At 40.4% G+C, this 13832-nt stretch overlaps 1 protein-coding gene across 1 annotated transcript in view; it reads right to left on the bottom strand.

The window, feature by feature from the left end:
* Window positions 1-13832, bottom strand: part of GRID2 (glutamate ionotropic receptor delta type subunit 2) — a 716389-nt gene that overhangs the window by 299335 nt on the left and 403222 nt on the right. The window contains exon 3 of the mRNA XM_064510476.1: window positions 1704-1988. Coding sequence (XP_064366546.1) covers window positions 1704-1988 — 285 coding nt within the window. The remainder of the gene's footprint in view (window positions 1-1703; window positions 1989-13832) is intronic.

Below are 13832 nucleotides of genomic sequence, written 5' to 3'. Positions count from 1 at the left end.
GGGGGACAGACGGCTCAATAAATGCTGAACGCAGAATTTTTTGCACCTTTCTCTGGTGCATGTGATAGTGATCACTGATCAATGTCAGATTGTCAGTATGTCTAGTCCAATATGGCTTTATTCAGAGCCTAACAAAGTCAGAGCAGCTTAGAGGAGTGAAGAGACTTAGTACGTGTCTCATGTCACATCTGGGGATCATGTGTCACAGAATGAACTACTGGCCCCGAAGCTTATTCCTTGCAGACAGGCACCTGCATTATATAAGTCATGCCATAGTGAAATTCTTACCCAGAAAGCAAGGACAAAATGACATGGTGCCTGAACTGCATTCTCAAGTTAAATAATGCAAACTGAATACTATAAAACTAATATTTGTGAATATAATTATTCAGAACTACTCATCAATTGTAAAGTTTGCTCAAGTTTTTTTATACTCAAATATACATGCAAAAAGGAGTTTTAGCTGGCATGATTATGTTCTTCATAGGTACACTGGTACTCGGATGCACAAACTCATAAAACACAAACAATAATACTCTGTTGCAAGCTTTTTGGATGGGTGATGGTATGCTTTTATCTCTCTCTTTATATATATTTAGATAGAGATATATAGATACATATTTGGTTTTGCATGTGTGCTCCTCATCCTATTACTGGTGCTTTTCAGTGCTGCTTTGTTATAAATATAAATTCTCTTATTCATCATTTTCTATCATTCTAATTTAAGAATTTATGTAGCCAGGAGAAAGAAAAAAAAAATCAATAACACCTGACCTGAATGAGCCAGTTATTATGCACAGGAAATCACTGAAGTGAGCATTTTTCAACAACTTGAAAATCTAACTTTGAAAATAAGTTTTAAAATGTTCATCCAAACCAGTCATGATTACTTATGAATAATGGATGCATCTGAAGAAAACAGGTCTGGTTTCAAAGCAATTTCCCATAGAAAAAGATGATAGAATTAGTCAGATAACATATCTATACTACAGCAATATGTCTACTCAGCCTTAGAAGATATCTTTACAGAACTTGACTGAGTCACCAAGTGAGATGGCGCAGTCTGATTTGCAATGCCACCTGTGTTACACTTACTCTATTATATAAGGACTGTCAATTCAGCACCTTTCAGGAACACTAAATGCACTCAAAAAAGAAGGAACATTGTTTTTTCCAGTCCCTTCTCCTCAAATACTTATTTCTGCAGAGGTTCTGTCTAGCAGCTTTCCATTTACAAATAGCAGCTCGTTCTTGCTGAGGCCTCTCTCCTATGTTCACTGATGCTGCAACTTCTTGACATCAGTAGGACTTGCCTATAAGTAGGAGAGTTTCATCACAGGAGAAACAACTCTACAAAATGTAAAATCTTATATGTTGTCTCTCAAATTGTCATCTTATATATCTTATCTATACTCCAAAAAAAAGAGAACTCACTAAAAACTTTTATGCTTCATAAACACTGACAAAATAGAAAGCCAGAAAAGTTCTATATTTATCAGCTAACTTTAGCAAAGAAATTATCAAATAAACCTGTAAAAGTTGATGGATTTTAGAAATAGATTTTTCTGAGGTGATGTGAAATGCTAACAGAACCATAAACATTCACAGGCAAAATATAATCTAGTGGAAGACTATAAAGGTTTAATGCAATTGCTTTCAAAAGAATCATGGATTTGACAACAGTCACCCTGCTAAATACTTACCATACTCATTATCATAAAAAATGATGAATTTTTGCCAGGCGTATTCCGTGACCACTCTCAGAATGACATCGTTTAAGTAGACAGGGGGGCGGACGGAGAGCGTGTAGTCATCGTTGCGGTTGCTCCTGGTGAGCCCGCAGCCGCTCCTCGGCGTTCCCGCTGTCGAGCGCTGGATGAAGAGGTGAGGGATGTGCATGGCATCCGCCAGCGACTGCAGGGATCCGGCTGACGTGCAACCAATGGAGCTGACAAGGGCCAGGATGCCTTGGTTCATAAGGTCGCAGGCTGTAAGGAAGCACAGTGATATTCAAGATGACAAGGGCAGTTCAGTACGCACAGTCTATTTTTCTGTTGAAATTCAGACACTGGGGATTGAAACACAACAGTTTCAATCAAGTAAAATGTAGATAAAATTTTGCACATGGAGTAACTCAGACCTAAATTCGTGAAAGTCAGAAGGCTTCTCTATTTGTTCTGAGCTGTCTTACAGTGCAAGCTGAAAGACTGCCCCTTCCACTTGCTCAGAAATGAGTTATTGCCTGAAAATGGAATTTATCCCCAGGCCTTCTGAGGTCCTCAGGAAGAGCAAAAATGTATTCCAACCGTTGAATTAACATGGCTTCCTGAGGAGATAAACACTCTTCAAAGTCTAGCACACCAGCTCCATGAATAGTATCTTTGCATTATACAGAGAAAACTAGAAGAAATAACAGCTCAGACTTGCTGTCAACTTTTGAAGACAAGTGAATATGATTATGTACATCAACTTGTCCAAGCAAAAACTGAATTGCTTTTGGGTTCTCAGAGATATATGCAACAATCTTATGTAACGTATCCTTTCAGGGGAGGAAAAAAAGCAAGTCTTAAAAATAGCAAGATGCTTTCAAAAATTAGTGAACAATTTACATACGTTTTCTCTCCTTACTTCTACAAGAGAGGCATGGAGATGTTTACGCAAAAAAACACCCTGTAACTAATGGTCCAGCTAATGAAGACAGAGTTACAGTAGACATCCTGATGCACTACACAAGTGACATCTACAGTAATACCAGAGGTGTTTATCATGATTAATGTTAATGCAATCAATAAATATCAAAAGAATTAATAACGATGAGGTCTGTAATTTTGAAGCTTTACCCTGTGAAATAAAGCAGAGTCAAGTGTTTATGTTGGGTTCCTAATAGAATTGAGAGCTCGAATGAAGAAACAACACAAGCTTGTCACACAATTCCCTAGAGTGCACTCAAGGCCAAATTTTGAAATACTCAGTTTGCCATTGGCAAAACTACAACAGCCGTTAACCTGCATTTATGCATGCAAATTAGGTAATGGGACAGTAACGTGTAATATGTATTTACATATGCATATCTAATAGTTAACTGTGCAATTACTTATTTTGCAAGAATATTCTGCGCACACGACAGGTGCAGGCAAAAGCAAGAAACCCACATGCGAGAAAATATTCCTTTAAAAATATGAAAACATCTCTTATCTCCAGACCTGTTGTCTCATATCATATGGCTCTTACTCACAATGAGCAATGTTTTACTCTACAAATGTTTACCGGCTTCAACAGGAATATTTACTGTGTGACAGATGAGTTATCGCAATCAGGCCCATGTGGCACTCGACCTCATAGCCAAACTGCAGCAACAGAGATCATGAATTTGGAGAGCGCCACGTTCTTATAAAGCTCATATAGTATTCTAGTTAAGATACAGAGATCTGGAACATGCCAGATTGACTCTCAGGGCATCCTGATGCTGCTGAGACTATGTCCAAGCCTAGGAACAGGCTTGGAAACGGACCTGGGAACACTCCTGAATTCCTTCATCCAGATAAGTATGAGAGAACCAGCCTTTCCATAGAGCAGTTTTAAAATCTCTTGGCTTAGGAAAATGTCTTCCTTCGCATATGCTCTGCACATGACTCTGCTTTGGGGCCAGCTGCTGGGCTTTAGGTTAAATGCAACACGTTCTCAATATTACACCACTATCCTTTTTCAGGATACCAAACGCACCAATTACCAATGATATCAGTACCTCACGAGTTTCTTAGATTCAGAACATTTTAAAACAATCGTATCAGCTTCATCTTTTATACTGCTTGTTTACATCCTTCTTGACTCCCATTTTCAACAAAAATAAAAGGCTAGTCAGTTCATCTTTTTTACTAGTTCCTGAATCTCCTTCCTGATGCGGTTCTCCTACGCTGGCTGAGTACTGCGATACCGAGGCTGCATGTCCTGATGAGAACGCTACCGCTTGACAGAGCAACTACTTCTACTGATATATAGATCTATGCATCAATAGATGTCTATAGCTATCTACAGGTCAATAGCTATACCTAGATATCAAGAGACGTAACTGTAACATAAAACTGATGTTAGGTTTTGCAAAAGCATGCTTTTGGCTCAGACAGAATTTAGGTCTGTGTAGGCCTGGTACCACCCCTTTAAATAAAAGATGTAGTGTGACCCTCCAGTCTCTCAAACATGACTTTTAAAAGTATATCAGAGTCAGACTGCATTGCAAAAATCACCTGAAAATGTCTGCGTTTCCAGGCACTCTGTCAGGCTAAGAATAATCAGTACGTACGCTGCAACACTACGAAGTGGGGAAAAATGCTTTTTGTGAATAGCGTTACTGAAACATGATGGGAAAAAGCCGTAGAGAACACACAGCTCCACAGGGCCAAACGCCGGCACTGGCAGGCAAACTGGATGAAGGACTGCAATCTCCTCCCTAGACATCGCACCACGTTTATTACAATAGCCTCCGGACCAAAGTTGTCCGTATGGCTCGCTCTTTCATGGTACGCTTATGAAAACCGTGTATCCTGGATTAGGGCAATATACAGTTAATTACGCTTACAAATGGACCTAACTCCTGTACCCCTACACTTCAAGACTGATTAATGCAGAGAGAGTGACCTGCTGGAGGAAGAGTAGTTATCCGAGAGGCAGGCTGTTTGGAAAAATGAGCGTATGAGTTACAGAGTTCACCTCTCTGCCTGAATCCATCTATGACTGGATTATTTTTTGAAAACAAATATTATTTCTTCAGTATATACACATACAAGCAAAGTAAAGCCTATAAATGATGTCAAAACATCACATACAATATCATACACTCCCTTAGCCAAGCTGAACTTCTGTTGGCTGCAGTGGGAATTTTTTTTTTTTTTCTTAAAAGCTTAAGACTGTGGTTTGCATGTTTTCTTAATCCTTTTTCCCCCTACAAACAAAAGCTTAATTAAATCCTTTTCCTAGTGATCCAAATCTTGCAACTGTATCTTATCAACTGACTAAAAGCTCTCATCCAAACACATTCGAAATCCTCCTTTTATTCCTTCCTGAGCCAGAAATATCAAGTCCATATTTTATCCCATCTTTGTAGGGGGGAAAAAATTACACATGCATGTACATACCCACATTTATATAAAAGGACTTAAATGGTATCTTGCCTTTCAAAACTCTGTTTCAATTTAAATTGCTACGACCATCTTAGAGATTGTATTTTCAAGCTAATATTTGTTTAGTCTACAGCCAATATGATCAACCTCATTAGTTTGCCATCTATAAAAGAAACAAAAATATTGCGGCATCTTTTATGACCCCACTCAGTATAGCAGAAATATCAAATTCAAATGGACTTGTACACAGTTCCATTGCAAGTTTGACACAGAGGGGACAAAGAATTAGTAATAATGTTTATGAAACATAAAAGTCGTCCAGATGTTAATTCACCCTGATAACCACCACAGAGCAGATGCTATTTGAAAATGCATCTTCACCAGCTACAGGAATAAAACCAACAGCAACATTTCTTATGTTGAGTACAGAGAATATCAGGAATGTCTATATTATAAGGTAATTTTAAACGTTCCTTAAATGTGTATACATACATACAGCCATTACCTCACGTGTAACACACCCAAGTGCACGCACACAGCCTTGCATTCAACTCTTCAGCTTATCTCATCTTTCTCAAAGCACAAAGTTACTGAAGTTCCAGCACTGTGGGCCAACTGCCAGTAAAAAAAAAAAAATTTAGAGTAAAATCTTTTTTAAGCTAGAGTTTGGCACAGCATCTAAATAAAGAAAAAAACCAACTAATTTTGCGTACAGTGTGCTATTTTTTAAAATAAAGTGCATAGCCACTGCAATTTGAAATAAATAATTTATGTCTAGGCTATCAGCTTGTATAAGCATTTCCAGCAATTTAAATGGCTATGGTTACAAATGTGTCTTTAAAATGTGTTCTCCATAAAATGGAAACAATGGTAGGTCCTTAAATAACTACTAGTTGCTGTAATTCAGCAGAAAAAAAATCCATAACTAAGGGCAAGTTTAAAAACAGATGCAGGCATAAATAATCAACAAAAAAGGACTATTGAGATTTAAGTACCGCTATTAACGTGGGCACTTTGCTAATCATTTTCCCCGGTTTCTTCTTACTAATAAATCATAATAAATTGCACTCATACACCATAAATTCATGAGCACAGGTGAAAGAATGATGATAAGATCATGAGCTTCCAGTAAAAGCGTAATTTTGTTCCCATTTAAATTACTGGTTAGACAAAGTCAGACCAATTCTTAACATTAGCTTTCAGAAAATAATAAATATTGGGCATAATGAGTGGGTAGTAGCCCTTTAAATAATCTGAGGTGCATTCTGGAGTCCTTTTTTATTTTCTATAATTTGGAAACTACGTGGGCTCCTTTCAGAACAGTCGGGTGGCTTGACGTAACGTGTAACATGTTTAGTGAACAGGAACTAGAGCTAAACAGTGAGGCAAGGTCCCAAAGTCCTGGTGCCAAGGGCTGCCCCGTCATGGGGGCGACCGCCACTTGTACTGCCCAGCGTCACTCCCGGGGATGTCCTTTTCCAAGCTGACAGTGTCTTTGGGGTCCATAACCTCCACCAGATGTTGCCCAGAAGAATCCTCAAATTTGTCCCACGTTTCAAGAAAAATACCAAGAACCTACAACCACCCAGCCAGAGGCCAGAGAGAAAAGTCTAGTCCATAAGAACCTCCAGGTTTTTCCCCCGATGATACACTACACATGAGGAAAATATTTACATATTTATTAATGTATTCTGACAATTGACCCTTCCATCACCCCATTTATACTTATCTGCGTCCAAGTCATAATAAATTGCTGATTCGAGGGGCAAAATACAACGTATCAGGGAACTTGAACACCTAATAAATGGATATTAAGCACTCAGAACTTCTAGGTAGCTTTGAAAATATGAATGATGATTTCTTGTTTGCTTTGAGAAAAATATCCTGCTGGCTGCTATACAAATCCATTCTTAATCGGAGAATGCTGATGAGGACTGAGGGACAGTAGCATGCAAAACCCACCTTACAAAGACCAAAGACTAAGGGTAAAGGCTGGGTATCTTCCTCTGAGACGTGGTGCTCCCTTTGTTTGAGTGGCCACACTAACCATGAAGTGATTTTCTGTCTTTGTCACCTTTAAATAACAGTCCCAAAACATTCATGACCTCAGTGTAGAGGGATAATGTATTCACATGAGGTGGGGGGGGGGGGGAAAAAAAGAAAAAGAAAAAGAAAACTTGCAAGAAGTTTAAATGGATGAACTACAGATATTTTTGGTTGGTGTTCATAATCTCGGATGCAAGGAGTAAGGATAAAATGCAATTATAAGGCCTGTGATCAAGTAAGCCTGGTCTCAGATTCTCAATAAATCTTTCTAGTCACTTTTGGATAGCACTTCTGCTCTTGCAAATTATTCTTCCTTCATAACGCAGTGGTTCATCCCAGACTTAGAACCGAATTATTTCAAGATGAGTGACAGCACATTTTTAATACATCCTGAAAACTATTCAGAAGGAAATAAGGGTAAGATGTGGGAAAGAGTATTATTGACTGGATTTTAAGAATGCTCTCCTCTGAAGTGCAGATAACAGAGTCTTTCCAATCCATTCCTGTTCATGTTTTTTGATATGGTTATGGAAAGCCACTTCATTTACATATTCGCTGTAAACATTAACCAATCTTTCCATCCTCCATTACATTATACACAACTCAGACAGCTAACTATTTTAAATTCACTTGTAATTAACCTTTAAGGGATTTTAGTTTGTCCTGACCATAAAACAAACGTGCTTGAGTCTTAACAGCTGTGCTTCCTAAGCCTTGGGATTTCTTTACTTGGGAGAAATAATCCAAACTTCTAATATCTAAAGAATAAATTCTAGGAATAAAAAAATATTACCACAGAGCATTTGTATCTCTGTTGCACAACAGCCCCACAACCACTGTCAAATGTTGTTATTAACAACATTTTTAATTTAATAACTTTTTTTGAGAGTCTTTTTTGGGGGGGAAATAGGGAATGTGGGGAAATCTGGGTCTAGATTTACAAGAATGGCTCCAAAATCCTCCTTTTTTTGTATTGATCAAACCCTCACTGACACAAGCTAAGCTTCACCTATTGCTAGCATCCTTGCTCAGTGCTGCATAAGCAATTTGCATTCATCCATTAAACAACATGAAAACTTTTCATTTCATGTGCAATGAAAAATGACAGATTAGGCTCGATTACCTATTTAACGATGAAGCATACATTACTTTAGACTATGGTGCAACTTCCTCCATCCCTTTGTTCATCTTTGCCCTTGCACTGTTGCCGAATCTTTTAATTTCTTTTACCAGCACTGTTTGAAAATTTATTAAACAGTGAACAGTGCCTAATACACTTTATTAATAGCTAGCTTGCCTGCTGCATAGCAGCAATTATGTGGAAACAAAAAGACTGACTCTTTGAGCAGCTTAATATAGGATTAATGACAGTTTTATCAAAAGATAATGCCCTGTTAAAATCAGAGGGCTCTGCTCAAGTTACGTGATCTTTGAAAGCTGGTATGGAGATATCGAGAAAAACAGCAACAACAACAAAAAAACATGTTTAAGCCACAAGCATTAACAATTCTCGTTTTACAGACTTAGCCCAAAACAAGCCAGGGCAACATCCTTGCTAAGAGAAGAAAGCACTGAACTTGATGCCGCTGGACAGAAATTACACTTTCCCAGCCACCTATCAGTCAGATAGGCAATTTTTCCTTCCAACCTTTCCATTTCAGATCCAACTTTTCCTTCCCTATCAAGCTTTTTCTTCCCCTGCCTATTCCGAAACATCTTTCTCCTTCCGCTGCCTGTTCTCCCTCTCTCCTTGGGATCTGCTCCAGCCAGCCAAGGCAACTTGCTCTTGCTCTTCCCCCACCTATTTCACCCCGTCTCCTCCAACGTCAAGAAACAACCAGATCTGGAGGACTTGGCACTGGACTGAGAATCTGAAGGCTCACAGCCTGGTCCCACATCTGCCGTTACTTTCTTGCATGACTAAATTTTGGATGAGCAATCCGATTTCTCTTACGCTTTGGGGATTATGATGCTTTCACGACTTTGCATTACTCACATTGCCAGAAGTTCCTTTACATCCCTTCTCCTTTCTGAATGCTAATGTTTCATAGCTCCCCTTTCTTGCCCAAACCATTAGCATGGAGACAACAAGCTTTGCTGGGGAGAGGCACTGTGCAACACAATACCGCAACCTAGTTCAGGGCCGACAAAAGAACACGCAGCTGGTAGCATTAGTTTAATTGGCACCCCTACAATGGAAAGATCTGCCTGTGCTGCCCTGGATGAGTTTGGCATTCTCCCAAGCATAGATAGTACTGAATACTGCTCAAAATAAGACCATCCCCAAAGCAAAAAATATCCATGAACAGCAATGCGGGAGAGCTTGCTTCCCTACAGTGCAAGCAGCAAATGTTCTGGGAGGGTTCTGCTAAGGGGACAGTAGACTAACTTTTTTTTTTTTTTTTTTTTTAAACAAATGGCATTGCAGTGAGAGAAAAGTGTTTCCATAAGCCAAAAAACTGCACGCATTAATTCCGTTTTCAAAGAGGCAATTCTACAAGACAAGTGAAACGAGCAGAGCAATTTGAACAGCAAACAATGCTAAGGCCAGAGCTTGCATTTGCCATGAAAGAGGGAACCAGACTCTACGTCAAGATAAAAAGAGCCTTGTATGAGAATAAAAAGAGCGCAAGGAAGACAGCACATCAGCTGCAAAAAATACAGGGGTGTGAAAAACCTGAGAAGTCTGTAGGAGTTCAGAATATCAGTTCCATTAGCAACTTAGCCACTCAAGAAAACCTGAGGCGAGTCAAAACAACTATCACCATTATTATTTGCTAAGAATAGACACTGTGCTTATTTCGCTGACTGACACACAGAATAACAATCATGATAGAATAAAAATATCAACTACCTTTTATAGAACACTTTTTATTCGTTGCTCTGAAAATGCTTTGCAAAGAAGCTCAGCATCTTCATCTCTGTCTCACAGAAGGAAAAGCAGATGTGCCAAGGCGAATTACTTGCCCAAGGTCAGACAGCAAAGCAAGCAAATTGTTTTCTATGAGCCAAGCTAAAACATGCACAAAGACTGAAAACAAAAGTCTTTTGTTGGAGCTCTTCATTGTTTGTTTTAAGCATTAGCGCATAAGTGAAAGCGTTTTACTTCCTGTGCCTAATATAACTAAGCTTTATGAAGAGGAAAGATTTGAAAGGCAAGGCAATGTGGCCTGCGACAACGGGATTAAGTGACAAAGCTTTCCAGATGTGCAGTGACCCCAGAGCAGGCGCACTGTTGATTATGAGAGAGGGAAGGCACGTGCCACAGTATTCAAAGACAAGCATGTTTGTAATGGGGAGCGAGTGTGGTAAATAAAAGCGGAGCTGTAGGTGGGGGACAAAGTCCTGGAGGATAATATAAAATGCCAGCCATGAAGTGGAGTCATGAAGAGTAAAGGGATATAGTCACAGCTTTGAAGTCATAGGGAAGGGTGCTAAATGTTACCCAGTAAGCAATAAGGTAGCAAAATTTGCAGCTGGGAAGTAATAAATCCATTTAGACATCAAGGAGGAGGATGTAGGCTGCTGCAGTGTGGGAGGAACGGAAGAGGACAGAAGATACAGCGGGGAGGCCAGAGACAGCGATACCGTAACAGCCAAAGCAGAAGATAGCCAATGCATTGACAGATGTGTCAGTTAAAAGGGCACCGAGGAAAAAATCAACTTGGTGCATGCTATAGACAAAGCAGCAGCAGGGCTTGGCAGCAGCCGCAATGAGTGAGGAGAAGGAGAGAGGAGACAAAACGTGCCCAAGTTTGAGACACTATTTTTGCTCTCCTGCTTCAGGAATAATAGCGCAGTGTTTCTTGGTGCCAGTTGCAACCTTTTACTGAGATTGCTTTGACTTTAATGGTTGCCAGGGATGCCAGGAAAAGGCGGCAATGCAGGTTTTTCTTTTCCCTTGACTTTTTCCAATGTCATTAAAAAAAAACAAAAAAAACCCCACTGACTCTGACATGGAAAGTATACCTTTACAACAGAGAACACTTGGGTAGCACTAAACACTTAACCTTAACTGGAACAGCCGCAGTTGTTCTAAGCCACACACACCACGGTACAACGGGAGTGCCAGGAGATATAAAATCCTCCACTGGCAACGAAGGGGCACGTGTCCAACAAAAGGTGTAGCTGACCGCTGTCAGAAAACAAGAGACAAAATCCTACTTGCGACTCAGAGGCAAAGCTTCCCTTTGCCCGAGAGCAGCATTTTAGAGCTGTATCTCTCCCTGACCAATGTAAAACCACATAGGGCAGGAAAAACTAGAGGTCTCGGCTTTCAAAACTGGCACCGAGTTACTATACAGACTCTACAGTGCAAAAGTGGCATTTGTAGTAACACCACGTGGACTTTAACTGCTCGGTTCACTCGCCCGCTTTTCCATCAAATGGAAGTTATGATTTTCTCCCTAACTCTCTGAAAAACTTTTAATTGCTGTCAGCCCCAAGCGCCAGGACCCACGGCATGACTTGGGATCCCAGTAACTGTACTCCTGCACTGCAGCCTTTAAAATGCCCTGGGCGCAGCGTTTCTTGTGGCAACTGACTGCCGTGATTTTCTTCCCGTTCTCCAGATCCTCCATTAAATGCACCGCTACAATAATACTCTCACTGTAAACAACTGAGTCCACTACGGGACTCAATTTTCTTGGCACGCTCACTCATTTTGTATGGGTATCACTTCACCAGTTTCAAGGGAGCTGCTCTGTCGCTACTCGGATGCTAACGAAAGGAAAATCTGGCTTCTCGTTTATACTGAGAGCTCCTGGCTGTGGGCTGCAAACCGCCTCTTTCCTTTCCGCTCACTTTCTCTACGCAGTCTCCCAGGGGAGGCACCAAACACGAGGATGGTTGTTTCAGTTGTCAAGGGCCTCTGGTGCAAGACACCTATACGCTTAGCTCTAGTAAGAGGAGCTGTGCTCATGTGGGGAAAGAGGGACCTACTATCATTTTGCTTTCACATGTATATAGCTTGCAGGGCTGCTCTAAAACTGGCACTAAACCAGAGTACTATATACCACCCTCTGGTATGTAGTACTATAGATGATATGCTTTAGGAGAGCAAAGTGGCAAAACAGAGCAAAGAATTGATATAAATAGCATTCTGTTCATTCAGGCACGTCCAGTACTTCACATAAGTAAAGAAGTGTAGTTATGCCCATTTTACAATTATAGTTGAAGTATATAATAGATTAAACAGCACATATGAAAAGCTGGAGGTTCAAAACATAGGTCTTTTTTTCCACCCAGTACTCAGGTAAGCAGCCAGGGCCCGGTCAGTGCAGGTGCAAGTGTCGCTCTGAATGCCTAGCTCTGCTAGTCGATCCCTTCACGCACAACAGAAAAGATGCTGAAGTTTCAGAAATGGTCCTCTAGCACTGAATAAAGCAAAATTTCCTTAGCAACGCGAGCACTGCCAAGGGCGTTGCAGTCGTGCCTACGCTGTCTTGCTGCCACTGGGCAGGTCTGATCAAAGAAGCGGCGCTGCCTCCGTTTCCCCCTGCATCTTATTAGCGTGCTGCAAGAGGCATTCGAAGGCAAGGAGGAGGAAGGTCCGTTTTCAGAAACTTAATTACAGCTGACTAGCTGCCAAGAGCAAATAATTTAAAAATGCATGGTAACGCATGAGTCTGCATAATTCTGGTACATTATTCCGTTGTCTATACATCCGTTTCTGCAGGACTTGTATAAAGCAGCAGGCTTAAGCTTAGCAAATAGCCCAAATCTGATCTCATCTCACCGGTTTTGAAAGTATGAAGCTTTCTGACTTATCCCAGAGACGTACCTGACCTTTGCTTGCGAATTAGTGAGAAGAGAGCCAACTACACGTTGACATCTTTCAATTTCCATACGGTCAGTTATTTCCATTTGTTAGGAGGGGTGTTTCAGACTGCCACGTACTAGGGCACCGTTAACCAGCCCGCATCTTTCTCCCGTTCTCTCTCCCTTGCTCCTCTCGATACCAACTTATTTTTAACGCAAACGTAGTCCGTACACCAAGATCCTTTCTAAGAGTTTGGTCCATGCATTTTCCTATTTGGTATATGTGTAGCACACACACAAACAGGTATAAAATACGACAGGGACTCTGTCCCTCTTCTCCTTGCGCACAGCAGTTTTCTGTGACAAGTTGCACAGGCCAAATAGAAAAGTGAAAGAAAAAGACAGGCTTCAGCGATGAGAACATGGTCTCTTCCTCCCAGCTTCCACAATTTATGGAAACCGCCTGCCTTTTTAAGCCTTTAAGTCTTTCAACTGCAGAAATAGTCTCAGATCAGTCTTTTGTAAGGCTTCAATTAACACAGGCATAGATTTAGTATTAGTGCAAGAGATGACCCAAAATGCAGTGATTTTCTTCCCACAATAGGAAATGAAAGCCCTTTCTAGCCTCAAATTGACATTTGAATTAACGCCGCTCTCATTCCTTATTATTTCCTATGACGGCAGATGAGCAATGTCAAATAGCACAGAAGAACAAGATTTGACAGTCCTCATAGACGGTTCAAACTTCTGTGCAAATTACCACACTTCACAAAGTAAGAAATAAAAGAGGAGACAGAGGAGGGAGAAATAATCCTCTTATTCTCAGTATGAGCACCATTCCTAGAACAAAAGCAAACAGGAGGTAAAATTCAAGGCTTTAAAATAAAGAATGGCAAAAAGTTGGCCTAG

This window comes from Dromaius novaehollandiae, chromosome 4 (assembly GCF_036370855.1).
Source record: "Dromaius novaehollandiae isolate bDroNov1 chromosome 4, bDroNov1.hap1, whole genome shotgun sequence".
NCBI classification, from domain to species: Eukaryota; Metazoa; Chordata; class Aves; order Casuariiformes; family Dromaiidae; genus Dromaius; species Dromaius novaehollandiae.
The sequence above is the reverse complement of the archived record's forward strand: the minus strand, read 5'-3'. Positions and strand labels throughout refer to the sequence as shown.